The sequence below is a fragment of the Heteronotia binoei genome, chromosome 12, assembly GCF_032191835.1.
Source record: "Heteronotia binoei isolate CCM8104 ecotype False Entrance Well chromosome 12, APGP_CSIRO_Hbin_v1, whole genome shotgun sequence".
NCBI classification, from domain to species: Eukaryota; Metazoa; Chordata; class Lepidosauria; order Squamata; family Gekkonidae; genus Heteronotia; species Heteronotia binoei.
The window spans coordinates 78,019,395-78,041,265 of NC_083234.1; the positions used below are offsets into that span (position 1 = coordinate 78,019,395).

The following is a 21,871-nucleotide window of genomic DNA, read 5'->3' on the forward strand; positions in this document are numbered from 1 at the left end:
CCTGCTCAGCCCTGCAGGCCCTAGTCCTCCCCGCCCTCCGAGGTTTTTCTCAACCCTTGGAGAGGCTTTTTCTTCCACTCTCAGGTAGCTCGCCGCCACCACCAGACCTTTGTACAGAATTGCCCACTGGGAGGCTCAGGACTCCCAGCTTCCCTTCCAAGTTCTGAGGCCTTGTCTCTGTGTCAGATGTTAAAATGTAGGACAGGCTGTTTAGCTTAGCTAGATCTCTGCAGAGTTAGAGATCTAGTTAGGTCTCTATGGAGTTGTCATTACTGTGAAGATCTCTCTAACTCTTTAGGACAGCAGATGGTCAAAATGGCTGTCTTCCCCAGACTGCGGCTAAGAGATCTGCTTCTTCTGATGGACCCAGCATGAAGCAAGGACCTGGACTCACCCTGGTCCCGTTTGTGGTGCTGCAGGGAAGGGCAAGAGGGAGGGCAGGTTTTTGCCGTGTGGAGGGGGCAGGCCAGGCCAAGGACGGGAAGCAGGGCCTGCCCCCAGCCTGATGCTGACGCTGTGAGCTGTCTCGGGTTGGTCAGAGGGCAGGGATGACCAGCAGCTACTAGGAACCAACGCTGCCACCGCCTGCTCTCTTTGGTCATTGGATTGCTTGGCCCGCCCTCCCAGCCCTTTATTAGGTGTTTTTTCAGGGGTTGCATATGGGTTGTCGTCTTGATTTTCTTGTCACAACTTGGCGGTATCAGCATGGGGCTGGATCCATTCTCAGGAAATCAGTCTGCGTGCCCATTTTCAGAGTATGGGGATCCCCTTAAGGGATCTTGGCGTGAGGGACAACTGATGTGCGCAGCCCGGGGGCATGTAAACCAGGGGATTACCCTCACACTCAAGTGGCAGGGGAGACCACCTCTGGACTTCCGCCCTAATGGAATCCCAAACCTGCCATCCCAAGGTGACCAGCAGAGCATCGACTGGCAGGCGGGTCAGTCGATGAGTGGGATCTTTCCCCCATGCTGTGCCAAGGCTTACTACAGCTATAACCAATAAAGTTGTGGCTAATTGAACATATGAAGCTGCCTTATACTGAATCAGACCTTTGGTCCATCAAAGTCAGTATTGTCTTCTCAGACTGGCAGCAGCTCTCCAGGATCTCAAGCTGAGGTTTTTCACACCTATTTGCCTGGACCCTTTTTTGGAGATGCCAGGGATTGAACCTGGGACCTTCTGCTTCCCAAGCAGATGCTCTACCACTGAGCCACCGTCCCTCCCTTAAATTTTATTTCACTTTTCCCAAAAATGGTGTGCTTGTGAGTTATTTTAATTGAAACTGTAAATTAAACTAGAATGTGTTGGTGGGGAGTGATTTTGCCTGGGGTGCCTGTCTTGGCCCCTCCCCTTGGCACTGGAGCCGCAAATGTTCCTGCTGCGAGGAGTTTTTGCCACCTCTCTTTCCCCTCCACCCCCTGAGCAGGTCAGGCTGGGCCAGCAATGTGTTTCCTGAGGTTTCTTCCTGGATATTATTCCTGGATCTGTTCTAGTCTAAAGTCCTCCAAATCTCTGTTCCCTGCTTGGAGAAGGGAAAGAGCTTGACCCACCCATTATCTCTCCTGCTAGATCTCTTTGTATTTGGATGAAGGTGAGCTGAGGTATGTCTGGGAGGCAGTTGCACAGACTGCTCCTCCTCCTGCCTGTTCTCTGCCCAGAGGAAGAAAACAGTTAAAGCACAAAGTGGAGGTTTTACTCATCTGAAACCTCCCAGGAAAAAAAAATGCTTTTCTTCACACAGGCCATCAAAATGGCTTTTAAAAAATGAAACCTCTCAGTTAACAGCATGGATAGAAAGAAATGTTTGGTGTTGGTGATTAAAAGATTCATGCTGGACTCAAGTGGGAGGGCATTCTGCAGGTGAAGTGCCATCTCCATCTAGCCACCATCTGCCTCACCTCTGCCAGCGGGGCTGCGGGATATGGGCGGCGGGTGAAGGCTAAAGAAAGTGATGCACTCAGGGCTGCCTGTCTCTTATGCATGGTTGAGGCAAGACTTGAACCTAGGGCTTGCTAAGACACTGTGGACTTAACAGGAAGAGATGGTGGCACACCAAAGCAAGCATCTTTTGTGAAAAAATAAGCCTCTTTAAAACATTGTTCATTTAAAAAATGACAATAACTATGGTGAGATTGAATCTGGGTCTCTCTTGTGGGTACATTCTCTGACCTTCTTGCCATTAATGTTCTGTAGAATATAGAAGTTCTGTTATCTTGGTGTAGCAGATGTGTTAAAAGGAATGTCTCACCCCATGGCTCCACAGTTAGCTTATGTTTGGAAAGGGGTACCTGGAAGAGAAAGATGAATGGAAGAAGGTAGGTTCAGGCGGACAGCCACGTTGGTCTGAAGTAACGGACAGCCACGTTGGTCTGAAGTAACGGAACAAAGTTTGTGTCCATTGGCACCTTTAAGACCAACAGACAGACAAAGCTGCATGCACACGAAACCTTAGACCCAGAATTAAACTTTTGTTAGTCTTAAAGGCGCCACTGGACCCAAACTTTGTTCTGGAAAAGGTAGAAGATAGTAGCAATAGCTCCTGGAGTAGGCACTTGGCTTTTGTTACTTTTACTTTTAATGTGACAGTGTTAGTTCTGGTCCTCAGCTTATAGTATCTGGGATGCAGCAAGACATAGTCTTTCCCCAAAAGAAAGTAGGTTGGTTCTGGTGCTCTCTCCCCCCCCCCCCCCCCCCCAGATTGCAATGTGGTGATCTAAAGAATTTGGCTCTCCTATTTGGAACAGATACTGCTCTGCAGAAAGAAACAATAGCAAAAAAAGTGGGGTGTGTGTGGTATGGAGAGAGGCCATTTTGCAAGTTTAGGAGGCGGAGGCGGAGTTTAAGTGGCGGAGCCAATACAAAGAGGATCTTTGAAGCCACAGGCCGGCAGCTGCTTTAGAGTCCTTCCCGGTCCCTCTGACTTGAAGCACAGGGAAATGAGATGCAGGCCTCAGACTCTCTGACTTCTGCCTAACCCTCCCACAAGCCACATAAAAGGGAAAGGCTCGACCCAGGAGACTCTGTGAATTTGCATAGGGGAGTTTGCCCTGTTATTGGATGCTTTCCTGCAGAGAAAACTGCCGGAAGAAGTGGTTGGACCCGAGCCCCACTGACAATCTCACTGCTTTGCCCTCGAGAGCAGCTGTGGGGCATACCCAGCTGGGCAATCAACAAAAGCGATGCTGCTGTTGGGAAGCTGTCTTGCTGGGTTTCTGTGCCAGAGCTTTGCTGCTCCCTTGGGAGTTTGGCATCTGGCAGTCTGAAAACAGAGCAGGCAACTTTGCCTGCGCCCCCCCCCTTCAGTTTTGAGCTCAGTGTGGACCAAGCGTGAGAGGAGGGTTCTAGCGGCATGCAGCATGGCCCCGGTCCAAGGCTTGGGTTGAGCCACTGAACATGAGCCAGCAAGTGGTCCTCCTCAGTCACAGCGCGATGGGAGGAGAGAGCTTTTGGGATATCCGGCCTTCCTGTTGAATCCGTCCCTGCTGGGAGGACTTTTTCCTTTCTGACCAACATTGCAGGATGTCTGGCTGCGTAGAGTTTACAGGACATTCCCTGCTTGCTGCGGAGGGAGCCGTTTTTCATCATCCCAGCAGAGCACCTTGTTGATCTTGCGCCTCTGCTGCATCCAGCTGTTTGCTGTCTGTTTATTCCAGGTGTTGACCCAGCTGATGATGTAGCTGGATTTTTTTGGGGGGGGAGGGCAGACTCCAGTCTGTACGGCGCCTCTTGCTTGATAAGAGAGCTTTAATGGGCTCGACAAGATCAAAAGCGTTCTTCATGGCAAAATGATTAATCAGCTTAATTTTCTCCAAGTGGTTCTTCCATAATTGTTGCCATTAAGCACGGCAGGGATGACAAAACTGCATAATCTGTGCGCAAAAACAGGGGCAGGGGACAGAATCTCCATAACACACTTTTAAATCTTGATTGTTTTAAGGCATAGTTTTTGGAGATCTTCTGCCTTGGTGCATAAACACTCTTTGTCTGTCTTGGATAGCTCCCAGGGGCAGTTTAACTAACCCAGATTGTCATCTGAAGCATTCTGTAGTTAAGCACGGATGCACAGTTGGTTTGAAGAGTACAGCTCTCCTCCGGGCTCTGGCTCTCCATGCTTTCCTGTGTCCAGCAGAAACCCCAGGCCTGTGCCCTAGCTAGATGTGTGTGAGAATGTGGGTTTGTCACACAGCTGTAAATCAAAGGAGGAGAAAGGAAAGGCATTTAAAGCAGAAGAGCAGCAGCAGGCAGGAAATAATGCCCAGCCCTCCTTCTCCTTCCTCCTGTGGGCGCCCTAAGCAGTCTTCTTCCCAGCCATGTATCTCCCCCATCCCAATCTCTGTGCAGCCCATCGCTCTTCCCTTTTAAAGCACCCACCTACTTGTACAGCTGTGTGCCATATGACCCGTGTTCTTAGGATGCAGAGATGCCACAGTCAGTCCTTCTTTGAGGACCAGTTTCATTTCTTGGTTGTGAACGGGACGTTAGCAGGTCTCATTGCCTGGGAAATTTGCAGCATCCCAGGTTGATTTGAGGGCATGTTGTTGGGAGGGAGGGGAATATTCCTCTCAAAAAAATTAATGCGCAGGCAGACACTTGTATGTCCGGGTGGGTTGCAGTCAGATGAAAGCGCTGCGTTGGGCAGGGGCCTGCTGGAAACAATTCAGGATAATGATGAACGTTTCAGGATGACATGAGGCAGGAGAAGCCACTTGGCCCGATTCTTGGTCTGTTTTGGGGAAGTGCGTGAAGTTATCACTCTGCCCTGAGTGTGGGAATAACAAAGGAAAAACTGCATTGGGTGGGCAGGCTGGATTAAATGCAGTGGAAAAGACAGAACCCCAGACATCCGCTCTGGCTAAGCATGTGTACCTTATTTTGAGTATCTAATTCTGAGGAAGTACAGAGGATTGGGAAGACTATCTGGTCTTCTGGTCCAATATCCTGTCCCTTCAGTTCCCCAGAAGGCCAACAGCAGGGCACTGGGGCCGAAGCCTCCTCATGTGGCATCTCCCCCCCCCCCCATCCACTATCCAAAGGTGCCTCTAAACATGGATGTCCCTTTTCATCATCATGGCTACCTTTTGATGGAGCTGCCTTCTTCCATGAGTTGTATCCAATCCCTTTTTTAAAATCTTTAAACTAGCATCCTCCACCACATTTTTATAGCAGCCAGTTCTTCAAACTAAAGTTATGTGTTGCATGAAATGGTGCTTCTGTCTAGTTGGATTCTATAGCCATTGGGTAACCCTAAGTTCTAGTGTTATAAGAAAGGGAGGAAAATTTGTCTCTCCTCATTCCCCCCTGCCACTGCTTAACTTTATAACCCAGGGCTCTCAGCGTGGTGCCTATGGGCACCTGGGCACCCACCAACCCCTTTTCTGGTGCCTTTTCTGCCAAGTGGTTTTAGGAAGTGGGCTGGGCCGGGGAGGTCTTTTGCCCAGCAAGGATTTTGATTGGCTCCTGGAGGTTTGATTGGCTGTGCAGATCCTTTAAAATATTGCTTTGGCAGCCGCCGCCACCATAGCCCAAGGATCTTCAGTGCGTGACTGAAGTTAAGCTGTGGGATTCATCCTGTGGCAGGATCTGCCTTCTGGAGCAGCCATTTTGTTGCTGCACTCTGTTTCAGGATTCTGAAAGTGCCCCCAGGCTCAAAAAGGTTGGGGACCCCTCAAAGGTTAACACGTTTGGATTAAAAAAAAAAAAAAGATCCCAGGAGTTTAAGGTTGCTGCATACTTCGCAACAGCAATGACAAGAACCTTAGTAAAACATACTAAAATATATATCAATGTAAAATAAAGCCCACGGCAACTCAGCTGGATAAAACATTCCAGCTGCCGAAACTTCAAGAGTACATTTGCTTCATTAGGTTCCCCCTGCGCTCTCTGGCTGCATCCGGAGTCCGTAAAGCAAGCAGTGCTGGCCCACATGTGGCAGAGAGAAGGAGCTCCTGGCTGTGGCCTCCAGATGTTTGGAGGGACACACTTGCCTCTGTGGACCCCACCAGTGCCGTGTAGCCCACAAGTCTGGAACAAGGACACGTAATATCCTGCCACGCAACTTGACAGGTGCCTATTCTTGCCCTCTTTGTGGGAAGGCAAGGATCAGGAAAGCTCTTGGGCATTACCCAACTGGCTGCTGTGGTTTGTTTCCCACATACAGCTTCTCATAGCTAAGCCATACAACGTAATGTATGTGCATCTGCATATGTCTGTGTGTCCTGATCAGTCCTGAGGAATTGGGCAAGTGGTGCTCCCTCACTCTGCAGTTTGCATAGAGCCACATTTGCAATTACTGTTAGCCAAAAGAGACACATTTTCTTCCATCCTGGCCTAAAGCCTGCCTGCCTCTCAGGGAGCCAACTGCCAGCCCCAAGCCCCACCAGGCGAGGGACTTGCTTGCTTTCTGAAACATGGGGCAGGTGCCCACCTTGGGAAATGGTGCTCAGAAGAGCTGTGGGTGGCACGAGGCTCACTGAGTGAGCATCACTGATTTAGACTACAGCTAACAGAAAGAGGCTGAGAACTGGATCAGGAAGTCCCTGGTTCAGATCTTGCCTCTTCCAGGCCCTCCACCTCGGCTTCCCTGATCTGTCATGAGGCAGATGATCCAACTGATCTACCGTACAGAATTGTTGTAAGGTTCATAACAATCTTTTTGCTGCATTCAGGCATTGTGATAAGCTCTGATTAAAGCCCACGCTTGTCAGTGCCCAGCAGGACCACAGTTTGTTTGCTATACTTGTCCAATGTTCCCTCTAAGCTGCAAAGTCTTGTGAGCAAAAATTCTACTTTGTGAGCTGCTGCTGGCATTAAAGTTGTGAGCTACCGCAAAAAAATTTGTGCTCTGGGGTCATCCTTCCTGAGCTAAGGCAAAAATGTGTGAGCTGGAGGTTAAAAATCTGTGAGCTAGCTCATGCTTACTCAGAGGGAACACTGCTTGTCACACTTGTCCCTTGCTGTTTCCGCCTCTTCCAGCATGAAGCACTGGACAAAAGGTGTCCCAGTTTGATCAGACTGTCGCATCCAAATGCAGGCATCTGAGTGAAGTGAAATTTGTTTACGCTGGTCCTCCTCTCCATCCTCGCTTTGAATCCCCATTTGTAGAGAGTCCACAAAGCTACAGCTTGCATTCGGTGAACTGGGACTTCATCATGCTGGGAAGTTTTCAGTTATTAGTTCTGCCTGCGGAGAGAGGCAGTAGTGTGGAGAGCTGTGTGCAGGCATCACAGAAGAGCTGCGTCAGTGCCCAGCTCCAGTACAGCTATCTTTAATTGCAGTTTCTTGTAACATCTGAATGCATTCCATGAGTACAGAGCATTTGAATGCGCTGTACAAATTTGTTGTCGGAGCAGTAGGACCCTTAGCTGTTTGCACCCACGAAATGAACGTAATGTTAAAAATGGCGTCTGTGGTGGGTTCTGTACAAGAGGAGGCAAAAGTCAAGATGGGTTGGAAAGGACTTGGCGTGGGGAGGGCGTTAGATGCTAACCACCAAGCAGTGCCCTACTTGGAGAACAACCGGGTCTTTTTTTGAGCAGTTCTGGCTGGCTTGGTATCCAGGGGTGTGGCCTAATATGCAGATGAATTCCTGCTGGGTTCTCCCTACAAAAAAGCCCTGTGTGAAACAATGGCAATGTCAGGAGGTGTGGCCTAATATGCAAATGAGTTCCTGCTGGGCTTTTTCTACAAAAAAAGCCCGGAGAAGAAGTGAGATCCAGCTGCACCCAGAGGTTGTGTGGCAGCAGTGCCTTTGGCTGGTTTAGGATCCAGATGGAACAATGTGGGATTTTGCAATTTTATTCAATGGGAGACAAGCTTAAAAATAGTATTTTTTCCACAGTTTTTAATAAAGTATTTTTTTTCTTAAAGAACTTCAGCATAGTAGATTGGGGGTGGGAGGAAGCAGAGGAAAATACCGAATGACAATAACTGAGAATCAACCTTTTCTCTCCTCCCGCTCCCCTGTTTCTTTTGCAGAAGCTCTTCAGAGGCCAGTAGTGTCGGAGTTTGAGACCCAAGGTCTGAGCGAAGCTGCCCGCTGGAACTCCAAGGAAAACCTTCTTTCCAGCCCTGGTGAAAATGACCCCAACCTTTTTGTTGCCCTCTACGATTTTGTTGCCAGTGGGGACAACACTCTCAGCATCACAAAAGGTGAGAATGCGTGCAAGACTTGGGTGTAAAAGCATTACTCAGTGGAAGCTTTGGATCTGGACTGGAAAGCAGTGAATTATTGTTGTTTGTTTTTAGTGCCTCCCTCCCCACCCCCCTTATGAGCCCACATGGCTCCTTAAAATCTCACCAGCAGAAACAAGATATTCCACACACCTCCTTTCTGAAAAGAAAGGTTTTAACGTACTTTTTAAAGACCTAGAGGGAGCTTTTATGGTGGGCGTCCCTGGGAAGGGAGTTCCAGAGACAGCCTGACACAAGTGAGAAACCCCTGAATAACATTCCCCCAGGCAAGCTCCCATTAGAACGGGTGACAAGAATATGCAACTTCAGATGGTATCCGCGTACATCCAATTAAAATGGAATGAGCTTCATTCAGTACAATTATTTCTCCTTGACAGCAAACCTTTTACTTGCTCTTAAACGTATGGCATGTTTTTTTTGACAGAGAAACCACAAAGCCAGCAGCCTTCTGTGTGATGCTGAGCTCAAAATCCAGTTCCTGAGAGGCTGCTGTGGAAAACAGAACCTTCTTGGATTTTGCTGTGATCCTCTCATTTCATCCACTCAAATGAAGCTCCATTGGACTGATCTTGTGGTTCTCAAGATACAAAATACAATTTGGCCCAATCGTTGCAAAACTGAATGCCCAGCAGGACAGTCCTTTTGCTTGACCACTTAAATGCTTCTAGGAAGCTGGTCAGCGGATGCATGTTTGCCAGGACAGTCCTACGTGGAGTTACTTCAGTCCAAGCAGATTGGTTTGATTCAGTTGTGGTGCGTAGTGGCAAGCACCATCAGGTCGCAGCCAACTTCTGGCAACCCTGTAGGATTTTCAGGGCAAGAGATGTTCAGAGGTGGTTTACCATTGCCTGCCTCTGCGTAGCAACCCTAGTCTTCACTGTACTCACCAGGGCAGACTCTGCTTAGTGTCTGAGATCTGATGAGATCAGGCTAGCCTGGGCCACCCAGGTCGGGGCTTCATTTGGCTTAGCCTGGAGTAATTCTGCATATGGACTTTGAAAAAAAGTCAAGGTAGTCCCCTGTGCAAGCACCAGTCGTTTCTGACTCTGGCGTTTTCACAGACCTTTTTTTTATGGGGTGGTTTGCCATTGCCTTCCCCAGTCCTCTACACTACCCCCCGCCCCCCAGCAAGCTGGGGACTCATTTTACCGACCTTGGAAGGTTGGAAGGCTGAGGCAACCTTGAGCTGGCTATCTGAACCCAGCTTCTGCCAGGATCGAACTCAGCTTGTGAGCAGAGCTTGGACTGCAATACTGCAGTTTACCACTCTGCGCCATGGGGCTCTTTTAAGCTACGGATCTACCAGCTGTGTCAAATTCTCCCCCCCACCCCCAACCCCGTTTAAGAACACATGCAGAGAAAGAGCGCTTCAAAGTGTCTTGCTGATGTTGCATGCGTGCTTCTCCTTTGTGTGTGTGTGTGAGTCTCTGTGCACTTGGGATGATCTGTTTCCCTTTTCGCCTTTAAATAGGCCCCAAGTGGCTTACAATAAAACCGGTAGACACTAAAATATGTTAAAACCATAAAAATAATAATTAATAGTGCAGTAACAAAATTTAGCAGGTAAATCCAGAGAGCAGATCTGAAGCAGAACAAAAAGGGCTTCAGCAGTGAAAATTTCTGAACCTGAAACAATAGGCAGAAGCCCAGCACCACTCCTGGGTCCCATTTGTATGTGCCGCACAAGATGGATGGCAGCTCAGTTGTGACTACAGATGCTCTTTGCTCAGCTGCTAGACCCCACGCCTGCCTTGCCAGCTAGCCAGCTTGATGCCTCTAATGGCCAGTGCTGCACTTCCGATGGCCGATGCTGCCAGCTGACAAATGTGGGGGGCCTCCCTCCACCTCAGCTTGCCCTGCACTGATGGCAGCCAGCTCTTCCAGTGGACTGCCTGCCTGCCTGCCTGCCTGTTGGGAAGGGTGCCTGTGGGGGGAAATGTCCCACCAGCTATCAAGGCTGTCACAAAAGCATCCCCACTTTGGATTCTTTGAGGTGGTTGGGTCATGCAGCACAGTAAACTCAAGTAGCCAACACATCTGATTGACTGGCAACCCCTGTTTGCTATGAGTGTCGAAAGTAAAACTTTTAAACTGTCATTCCCCAAATTTAGTTTCCCTCCCTCCAAGAACAACCTGGGAAAGTACCCCCTCTCCCCAGCCTCAGAACTTCCAGATATTTTACACTTCTGGTTTTACTGCATTCAACTAGCTTTGTGGTCATTCTGGCTCCTGGTGCCTTACCTCGGGAGCTTGCCAGGACACCCAGGAAGGAATGCGAATGATGATCTTTTCTTCCACGGCCAGGTGAAAAACTCCGTGTCTTGGGCTATAATCACAATGGAGAATGGTGCGAAGCCCAAACCAAGAACGGGCAAGGCTGGGTCCCCAGCAACTACATCACCCCCGTGAACAGCTTGGAGAAGCACTCATGGTACCATGGGCCAGTTTCACGGAACGCCGCCGAGTACCTCCTCAGCAGCGGAATCAACGGCAGCTTTCTGGTGCGGGAGAGTGAGAGCAGCCCTGGGCAGAGGTCGATCTCGCTGCGATACGAGGGAAGGGTTTACCACTACAGGATAAACACTGCGTCCGATGGGAAGGTGAGCGTGAGCCCTCGCTGCCTTTCAAACTAGTATGCCCAAGCGTGCTTTCGTCCTCTTGCTTCAAAATTTAAAAAGTTGGAAGGTTTTCCATCCTCACCTACCTGTGTGTCACTGGCTGGGTCTGGAACGCTGCCTCCCAGGAGGAACTGTTCCTTGCCCTTGTCTCTGCCAACTGGAACAGCTCATAGTAGGACTGAAATAAGTTGGCGTCACTTCTAAGGCTGAATTCATTGTCCAGATATAATGCACTCTTTCACTGTGCACTGAAATGCAATTATAGTTGTCGGTCTGTCTGTCCGTCCATCCACATCAAAGGCTGGGTCCTGTTAGCAGAGGCTTCATGTCATGAGCTGCTGGTTCATTTTTGTCCTGCCTTTTCTGCAAGTGACTCTCCCTTCCCTTGCTGCAACCCATAAGAGTGCTGTGAGGTAGGTCAAGCTGAGGGGAAATGCCTGGTGCAAGGTGGCTTAATGATCAAAGCCCCCCTGTTACACACTGCTTGGGTTTGAACAACAGCCAAAGGCGGGATTGTGCCATTTAGAAGAAGAAGAGTTGGTTTTCATACCCAGCTTTTCTCTATCCTCAAAAATCTCAGAGCAGCTTTTGCTCACCTTCCCCTCCTCTCCCTGCAACGGGCACCTTCGGAGGTAGGTGGGGCTTCAAGCGATAGAGAGAACAGTGACTGGCCCAAGGTCACCCGGCAGACTTCACGTGGAGGAGAAGTGGGGGATCAGACCCGGTTCTCCAGATTAGAGCCTACCAATTTTATTTACAAAATTTGTATCCCGCCTTCCTGCCCTTCGGAGGGGGCCACCAAAGTAAAATATGTATGATTTTTTTTTAAAAAAACCCCCCATCATTCCTCTTCACAAACATACATCAGTCAAAGTTTTAAAACTGAGTTTAAAAACAGAGTTAAAGTGCATACAAAGCATAAAAACATTGGTTAGGAAGGAGGGATCGCTGAAGGAATGCCAGATGAAACAAAGAAGTCTCCACCCACAGGCAGAAGACAGTGACAGAAGGGGACAGATGAGTCTCCCTTGGGGAGAGAGTTCCTGAGCTCTGGTGCCATGACTGAGAAGGCCCCCCTCCTGGGTTGCCCCTCACCTGATTCCAGAAGCTGGGGGCACCTGCAGCAGGGCCTCTGAAGTTCACCTTAGCAGTCGGGTGAATTAAACCATTCTCCCTCAATATTAAACATTTCAGTTTAAAAAAAAAATCTGCATGTTCACAGAATCCAGAAAGTTGTTTTTGTTTTGTGTTGTTTTTTGCAGCCTAGGATTTCTGCACCTCCCCCCCCTGCAAATCAATTCCTCTTTTTGTGCCTTGAAGTTAACATCCAGATCGGCAGACGTTTGGAGCCAGATGCTGCCACGGATGCCAGGCAGCTCCATGGCACATTAACTGCAAGATGTCTCACAATGTATGGCTTTGCTACGGGGAGGGGGGTTGTATCCCAGCAGTACTGCTTATGCTGGGGAACACTCAAGCAATGCTAAGGTAATCAGTTTAGATTTCCACTAAGCAGGTTAATAGCTTCCCTCTCCCCCAGCGTTGTTGTAAACGGCATTACTGAGAATAAATACCGACAAGGAGAATTCATTAAAACAAACAGTCAGTGGCCTACCTGGAGAAATATATCTATAAGATAATAAGAAACGAAGGCAAAGGGAACAGACATAAGATAATGAGGCTTTCTGCAGGTGAAGCCTCTTTCTCCTGTTCAGGGTTGTATCAGTCAGAATTTCATTCTGAACCTTCATGCTGTAATGCAGTATTAGTCACCTGATTTTATATATATGCTCTGACTGTGTTAGCTGGAGGGGGAGAAGGGAAGGAGCAGGCAGAGCAGACAGCCAGACCTTGGCCTCTTATGGTCTGGGCACCTGGGGCATTCCCAGACTGTTGTGTTGTTAGTCTGCCTGTGGAATCTTAAAGTGGGCACAACATCTTTATGGCTCTGAAAGAAAAGAGTGTATGTGTGTTGGGGGGGCACAATTATGAAGGAGCTTCTGCTGTTTGGAGTGGAAGGTACTTGTGTACTAACAACATTTATTTCTCTGTGAGCTTCTTGAGGGGTCGCAGCTCACTTTGTCTCAGTGATGGAAAATCATACTGGGAAACCTTATGGGGCAAGGTGTGGTGGCAGTCGGGGAGTCAGGGCTTGGTGTGAATTGCACTGGGAACTAAGACTCATGGTGTAATTTGCAGCAAGCCTTGACTCACCCCGCCCCCCAGTCTGCCCTCCACAATTTCCGGTTTACAGCTTTCTATCACATATATATCTGAAAGTGACCCGTGAACACTCATAATGAAATAAATGTTGTTGGTCTTTAAGGTGCCACTGAAATATTTAGGGATATGCACCAGAAAAAAAGATAATTTCCAGATCTGGGCTTCAGGAAGGCATAAATATCAGTATCCTGGGTTATTTGGGTCCCAAATATTAATATGGTATCTGGGTTTGGGTTCCCCCCCCCAACCCCAAGGATTCTGATACTATTCAGGTTCATTATTCCCTATGGGGGAGTCTTTCTGCAGGGCTGGAGAGGCTGGGGTTTTTAAAAAGTCAATATTACCAAAATTGTCACAGATCTGTTGCTGCCCATCCACTAAAGAACCGCTAAGTTTCAAGTAAATTGGATTAAGGGCTCTAATTCTGTGGGCCCCTGAATAAGGAGCCCCCAGTCATCCTGTACTGATTCTTATGTGGGGGGGAAACATCATTCTTTCTCCAGAGCAAAGTAATCAGTAGCCAAATACACAAGAGCAGGCCACAATTACTGGTCAGAATCCTCCCAAAGCAAACAGAACCAGCAATGCCAACAGAGCCAACATCAAACCAGAGAATCCCAGCATAGCCTCAGGCCAGTGTGGCAAGCTTAACACAACCAGTGTCAAACTGGTGAATTCAAGCCAAACCAACTTAAGCAAGGGGGAGGAGAACTGTCAAGCACAACAGAACCAATATCAGAAACCACAGAAGCCAAGCAGAACCAGGGCCGTTTCGGAAGCAACCCCAATAGAATCATTGTCAAACCAGAGAATCCCAGCAGAACTAGCAAGCTCTTCCTAACATATGATTCCATTTGCCCGTGAGAGCTGCCTCCCTCCCTCCTGTTGCCCAGGAAACCCGCAAAAATCACCCTCCCCTGCGAATTTGGCTCTTAAATCACCAGCCCTGGATATGCCTGAATATTTTTGGGGAATGTCCGGGATTGGGATAATGGTATTGAGTGGAATCTCTGATGTGTATCCATATCCTGAAGAAACCCCCAAAATACCAGTTAGGTATTTTTCAGGTATATTTCTGGACTCAACCAAGTACTTATCCCTGTTTCTGGTCGCTTTGTTATAACAGGTTTTGCTCTTTTGCAAACTCCTTGTATAGCCAGCACAGCTTTTGACTGAGTCATATGTAGCTTAAAGGACTGTGAGGAAGAAAAGTGGAAGAAAACATTTAGGAAACTCTGCCTCATTCTCATAGCCCAAATCTTCCCCTCTCCCTGCTCTTCAGTGCAGCAATTTCTCTTCCTCCCTCTATATACCTCCTCCCTTAACTGTCTCTCCCCTGCTCTCAACATTATATGGCACTCAGTCCTCACCAGGCCAATTTAGAGGAGGGGGTGGTTTTTATTTTGGTTAATTTACAAAGACGTGTTCCCCCTTACCTGGGGAGTCTCATCTCCGTTGAAATGTGTGAGTGGGCCTGCTGTGTTGCTTTCATTATTGGTGCAAGCAATCAATGTAGGGTCACCAACAAAGTAGCATGGGATGTTTTTATCTTCCTCCTTGTTTGGCCCTTAAATACAGCCCTGCACTGGAACTACCCAAGGGGGTGGGAGGGGTGGAGGGGCTGCTATAGGACAGTCCTGCCCCTCGCCTTCCAGTGAGATAGCTGGCTTCTTCTTCTGGCTTCCCTTCACCCTGTCAACAAACCAGGAATAGTCCTGCAACTGCCATTTCTCTTCTGCAGTGAGCGTTCTCCTGTCCTCAGTCTGCTTTGTGGAGTGAATGGAGGCTTCTGTATTTTTCTGCATAGCTAAGAGTGCCCTCCTTTTTGTAACTGACCCTGTGGCATTATTTTGGTGATTGGCATGGAGACCAGCCACTTAAACAAGGTTGAGGGGCCCACGAGAATTGTGAGGTGGGGAATAATGTAGAAATTCTGCCCCACAGATCTTTGGTGGTAGAATCTGCCATCAAGGGCTTTTCTGCATTCTCAGTTTCCTCATTTGTGTGTTCATGTTGTAGCGAAGTGGGTTTTTTTCTGTTCCACAAATGTTTTGCTCCCTCTAGTGGATGATTCCCTGTTACATCACTATATGTCCTGCATGTCTCCCTGCAGATTTAAACTCAGGTTTTTATGCTGGACATAATGTTGACCACTCAAATTGACCACTAGAGGGAACAAAGCACACGTGGAACTAGAAAAAAACAAACAAACTTCTTCTTCTATGTTGGGTGCAGCTAGGAAAAAAGCGGCAGAGAGAGAGAAGCACCAGAAGCAATCCCTGGCCGAATCCAGGAATCTCTCAAAGGGACCACTGGCACACGATAAAGGAGATGTGAGCCAATCTTTCAGCTGCACCAGATCCACAAAAACACAGGCTGTCTGAATAAGCTATTTCTCAAAATAACCCAGCAAAACAGTGGAGGGGAAAGCAGTTAAATGAGCCAAAAGAAAAGCCTCTGATATTTATGGAAGGTCAGTTGATAAAAAAACAAAATGGAAGTGTAAAAGGAGGCACAAGACCCAAAAATTACTTGGCGCCCCCTCTATGAGCCCTAGCCAGGGCCAGCTGACAATCTGAGGACACCAGTGCTCTATCAAAAGACAACTTTGTGGCTTGAGGACCAAGAGGTAACCATGTCACAAATCTCTCCCCCCCCCCCCCCGCTTCCCTCAGGGGCTTGAGCAGCTGATTCCCTTCCCCACTACCTCCTTCTGCCCCTTTAATTGACTCTCATCTGATGTTAACATTTCATGCCTTCTGGAGCTCTCTCAATCTGCCTCTAGCCTTTTCCCCCTTATGTCTTTTTTTCCTTTTGATTAATTCTGCACACCTAGGTTTCTGCTTTGTTTGTGGTTGCCCCATTGAGCTGATTTCATCATCCACACAAGAGCAAAGCGGTATACTTTTGGGTGCCTGACATATAATACGAAATCCTATTTTAATTGCATGTTCACGTTGATGGGAGTACAAGTCAGCTCCCCATATTACGTCACTCTAACAAAACTGAGAGGCAGACTGCAGAGTGGGGCTTGATTTCTCAGAGCCCTTGCACAAGGGACTCTGCTGCCTCCCGCATAAGGGAAAAGGAAAGTGCTCCACTCGGAAGCTCAGCTGCTGGGAAGGCAAAGCCCACCCTCCGCCCCAGGCAGTGGATATCCTGACTCTCCCTGATGGGAATGCTCCGTCTCAGTCTGGGCAGGCTGTGCAAAGGGCTCCAGAGGACTCCCCAGAGGTTATGTAGCATAAACGTTCTTGCTTCGCACAACGAAGTTCCAATCCAGGGGCACCATTAAGGCCTTCAAAGTTTTATTCAAGGCATAATCCTTTGTGTGCATTCACACTTCTTCTCTCCCTTGCTAAACACCCTTTTCTTTTCTCTCTTTTGTACGGCAGCAGGAGAAGGAAAGGCTAGGAAGAGAACAGGTCTGAAGAAGTGTGTGTGCGCATGAAAGCTTAGACTCAGAATTAAATTTTGTTGGTCTTAAAGGTGCCACTGGACTCAGACTTCGTTCTGCTGTTTCAGACCACCACAGCTACCCACCTGCAAAGCAGCTTTGTACAGGTTTTGTGGACACACAAATTAATTTCCCCCTATGACATAATGAATGGATAGAATGCTGTTGGCTTATTTGATTAGGAGCCATCCAGGCTCCTTTTACTTCCCTTTTTTAGCCAGTGGGTGGACACTGGAGAGTCATGCCAGCACTGCAACTGGGCTGTCACCAAAACCAATTGAAGACACTTTGTGATGTGGTTTGTGGAGGAGTTGTGTGCATTTGTTTGTCATAGGCTGTTTGGGAATGAGGAAATGGCGTGTCCGGTTGTTCAGAACTGAAGCCACTGACTTACGATAGGAAGGGCTGGTCACAGTTGTCAGCGGCATTTGCGTGACTTCCAGATGTTGCTTTCGCTTTTTCAAGTGGGTCCGATGGAGCATTTTGCTTTAATGCAGACCAGTTGGCTGCGGCCTGCTCTGTTTGCGAGTTGTCATCCATTTGCCAGGCTTTTGGTGCTTAGGCTAACGAACCCGCAGGGGGAGCTCCACTTTCTGTGCAGACCTGAACGCAAACAGCCAAGCCCAAAGGAAGATGCAGATTCTGCCAAGAGTTGGATTGGAATCGAGACAGAACATTGGTGTAGATTCACAGGAGGGTCGCTCTGGAGGTTGAATGGCTTGCAGGCTGAGATCGAAAGTGCAGCCAGAGGCGTCATGGAGTGGAGCTGGAGGGAGTCAGTTGATGAGTGAATAAGGACACTGGCAGGTTGGAAAGGAAGCATGGTAAGGTATCTAGAATAAGACTTAGGAGCTACCCAAGAAGGCCAAAGGCTGCTGTTGCCAAGTAAAACCCAGGCCTTGCCTGGAACTGCTGATCATGCCAGATCAGGAAGGACCAAGGGCTGCAGCATATGCAGGAGCATGAGCCAAGTTGGAGCTTGGGGAGATCTTTCTGCATCAAAGTAGAAGGTCTAGCTCGGGTGGCCGAACTGTGGCTCGGGAGCCATGCGACTCCTTCACGCGTATTATGTGACTCTCAAAGCCTGTCCCCCCTCCCCTCATCAGCTGGCTTGGAGAAGGCATTTGTCTCTTTAAATCACTTTGCCAAACCAGCTGGTGGCTTGGAGAGTGCATTTAAAGTTGCTTTCCTTCTACTTCTCATCCCCCCATCTGTTTGCTTTCTTTCCATTCTCCCTCCATGTCTTGTGGCTCTCAAACATCTGACGTTTATTCTTTGTGGCTCTTACGTTAAGCAAGTGTGGCCACCCCGGTCTAGCTAGAGCTACATGCCAGCACAGTGTCACATGCTTTTCCAGTCTATATGCTGCCTTTGTTTATTTGTTTTTATTTATAGCCTGCCTTTCACCCCAATGGGTGATTCTTCTTTCCTTCATTTTATCCTCACAACAACCCTGTGAGGTAATCTGAGCTGTGAGTTAGAGATGCCATTGCCTACAGTAGCGCCACTCTTGCACCTGTAATGGACTGCAGCCACTGATTATGCATCCTTTTCCATTTTTGCTAGACGTTCAGGCACTCTTTCTGACGCTCTCTTGTCCTTTTCTGCCTCTTATCTTTCCCCTTCGCTTTACAATTTTGCGTAGCTAGCCACACAGGCTGGAAAGGTCTGCCTTCAAGTCCCAGCAGGGCCACAAGAGAAGGATTTCCCCCCTTTAACCTTGCTTACCCTGGTTGCCCTTAACATTGTTCAGGAAGCTTTAATCCAGAGGGGAGATGTGTAATGCGTTAGAGGCAATCGATCTGAGCAAGAACAAGCCTCCAAGGTAACAGGCACGACCTGCAAAGCATCAGGGAGATGATCTGGCCTTTGAAGCCATAATCCTTCTTGCAGAAATGAGTCAGATCTGATGGTCAGAAAGGGTGCTGAGAGCCCTCCTAGCCAGAAGGTGGTGGCGTTGCACATCCCTGTGGTCTGGTCACCCTGTGGGACTGATAGGGTTGAGTAAGCACGTCTCCACACACCCCTGGCAAAACCTGAAGGATTTCAGGTTCAGGACCTTGTGAACAAGATGGAAAAGGGGCAGCCTCCAGGAAGGACTGAAACCAGGTGTCCTCTTTGCCACTGGCGCGTCTGTCAAGTTGGCAGGAGAACGTGGCTCATCTTGTTGAGGACCTGTTTCAGTTTGGGCCCCGTCATTTTCCCCTTGAGCTTTTCTTCCCTTTTCCTGTGTTGTTACTTATTTCCATGGCAGAATGTTGTGCACTAGGAGTTTCTGCCTCTTCTAAGCTATTGATCGTTCCTTTAGCTGAGCCGTATTGGGCTGCATTATGCAGGGTGGGCTTCCACACCTCTATGTGAAGTCAGCTGACTGGAAGCTCCATTCATAGGGGCAGTATACCTTGGAGGGGCCAAGGGTCAGACACCAGGGAATGGCCATCGTCTCAGTGCCAGGCTGGTTTGTTTGCAGAGGCTTCTGGCTAGGTGCCATTGTAAAGGTAGCAGTGGACTAGATGGGTTCAAAGCCAATGCTTCTGTTACAGTTCCAAGATGTTTGGGGAAATGGGCATAAATATTTATGCATGTTTCCTATTTAAAAGGAGCACTTGTGCCGGGGTATAGTTCTCGGGTTGAATGAACCAGCTTCATCAGGCAGATTGGAAAGTTGCTGCTGCATCTCAGGTATGCATGAAGGCATACAGCTGTTACAGCTTTGCTCTCGGAGCTTGGAGGAGTCCCTGCAGCAGATCACATTAACCCAGAAAGGTGATTGTAAAGGCCTGGAGCAACTCTGCATAGCTCAGAGGCTGGCATTATTTCTATGGCTGAGTTTCCTGGCAGGAATAAAACTCAGAATAAAATAAAATAAAATAAAATGTTTAATATATTCCAAAGATATATTCCAAAAAATGGGCACTGCAGCAGTCCTTTTCAGGTTTTACCACAAATGCCGTCCAAAGGGAACAAGTCCCACAGTTCAATTAGAAATATTAAAGATTTTCATCTCTTATAGAGTACCAAAAACTCCTCTGAAGACTGTACAAATAAAGTCCCAAGAGTCCTGGACAAGGAGTTGACTGAGAACTTGCTTGGAAACATAGAGTTGGAATGGCCCCCCAGGGTCATCTAGTCCAATCCCCTGCACAATGCAGGAAACTCACAAATACCTCTCCCTAAATTCACAGGATCTGCATTGCTGTCAGATGGCCATCTAGCCTCTGTTGAAAAACCTCCAAGGAAGGAGAGCCCACCACCTCCTGAAGCTTTGTGTACATTTCTTCCAAGCAGGACCTCAGCAACCATCTGTGTATCAGTCTGCCCTCACAATTCATACTTCAACGCTTAGGGCATTCTGCAAAAATCTATATCTCAGTCTTCCATCTGTATTCATGTCTCTAATGTTTCATTCACTAACCGGCATTCACAAATTCTTTGCATTACAGGGGTAAATGACCTACCTTACGGGACTGTTGTCCTGCTGTAGCACACTTTGAACCTGACATGTGCTGTATAAGTGCAAAGTGAGAGAAGCATGATAGAAAGTGTGACATGGGCAGCCCTCAGCTTCTGGCATTTGGAGGGAAGCTGGAGGAGGGGTGGGGTAGCTTAAAGCTGAAGGCAACCCTTTCCTTTGCCGTTGCTTCCTAGCTGTACGTCTCTTCTGAGAGCCGCTTCAACACCTTGGCGGAGCTGGTCCACCACCACTCGACGGTGGCAGATGGACTGATCACCACTCTCCACTATCCGGCCCCCAAGCGGAACAAGCCCACCATCTACGGCGTCTCCCCAAACTACGACAAGTGGGAGATCGAACGGACCGACATCACCATGAAGCACAAACTGGGAGGGGGTCAGTATGGGGAGGTCTACGAAGGCGTCTGGAAGAAGTATAACCTGACAGTGGCTGTGAAGACCTTAAAGGTAGGCACTGAAACCAAAACCTCGTCCTCCCTGTTCCATCCAGCCGTGCTTTCAAAGTGTCCAGTGTTGGTGGTTGTTTTGTGTGGGCCTGGCATCCCAGAGGGAACCATGTATTTTGCATATATTAGATGCTTTTAATTGAAATTGAGACTGTAGAGTTGTTTTATTTGTTTTTAACTTTTTTACTGTAACCCTCCCTGAGCTTGCTTGCAGGGGAGGGCAGGATATAAATCTCATGAAATGAAATATATTTCTCCAGTCCTGGAGTTGCCTCACATCCTAGCAATTGAGGAACATAGCCGTTTAAGCTGCCTTGTACCAAATCAACCAATCAGTCTGTATTGTCTGCTCAGACCAGCAGCGGCTCTTCAGGGTCTCAGGTCTTTTGTATCACTCACTATCTGACCTTTTCACTGGAGACTTGCGGGACTGCCCCTGCAACCCCCTGCATGCCAAGCAGATGCTTTAGCACTCAGCCACACAGCCCCCTCCCAGGGGCCTCTGTCTTCTCCAACTGTACAACAACAGGATGGTATAAAGGAGGATAACATGGTGGTGGGGAAGAACCACCCTGACCTCCTTGGAAGACTGGGGAGATAAAAATTTGACTGCAGTATTCTCTCCAAAGGCCCCTTCACTTGCTCTGGGATTTTGTAATTCCCCCTGTTTGTGTGTGTGAGATGAGAACAGTCAATTCAGATAATGCAGTAGATTGAGAGTAGTTGATGAGAACAGGGGAGCTGAGAAGCAGTAACAGATGTGAAGTTTTTGTTAGGATGTTCGGAATGGTCAGAGAAAGGTATGTAATGTCCTATTCAGCCATAAAGGAAACCACTTTTTCTGTGCCCAGCAGAAGAAAAGGAATTTTGCTTGTGGCAGCTATTATTTGTTTTAAATGCACACACCTCTCCACTTGCTCACACGTGTGGCCTATGAAGCTATCATTCCCCAGTATTGATGGATTGTGTTATGGTATCCAGAAGGATTGCTCTGCATCTGCTGTGTCCCAGAAGCTATCCTTCCTTGTTGCAAGTTCTTGGTGGTTTCACATTGGCGTTTTGCCCTGAGACAAGGACAGTTGCCAAGATGCCTTTTTTAACATATGGAGAGACTGACACCTAGTGTTAACTATGCTGATTATAATGCATTAGAGGGGGGGAGAGTTTGCCTCTTTTCTTCTCAGCGAGCAGAGAGCAAACCTACGACTGTGGGTGTTGGACTGGGTAAGAAGCATGGGTCACCAGGGAGGCTGGCTTTTGATGCCCCCAAAAGTGTGTGTCCTGTTTGGTTATGTCATCTGTCAACAGGACAGATGGAAGGAAATACTTCAAAGAAGGCAGAATTGGATGTCTTCTTTCATGAGATGTGATGGGGGGGAGGACAGAGGGGCTTTGACAAGGGTTAAGACAAACCCATGGAGGTGCTGGGGTGTGGGTGGTCCCAGTGGCAGCCTCCTGCC

General features: G+C 48.2%; 1 protein-coding gene across 1 annotated transcript in view; it reads left to right on the forward strand.

Annotated features, from left to right (window-relative positions):
• ABL1 (ABL proto-oncogene 1, non-receptor tyrosine kinase) overlaps window positions 1-21,871 on the forward strand; it is a 184,960-nt gene that overhangs the window by 135,846 nt on the left and 27,243 nt on the right. Inside the window, exons 2-4 of the mRNA XM_060250770.1 lie at window positions 7,978-8,151; window positions 10,498-10,793; window positions 20,140-20,412. Of these exons, the coding sequence (XP_060106753.1) occupies window positions 7,978-8,151; window positions 10,498-10,793; window positions 20,140-20,412 (743 nt within the window). The remainder of the gene's footprint in view (window positions 1-7,977; window positions 8,152-10,497; window positions 10,794-20,139; window positions 20,413-21,871) is intronic.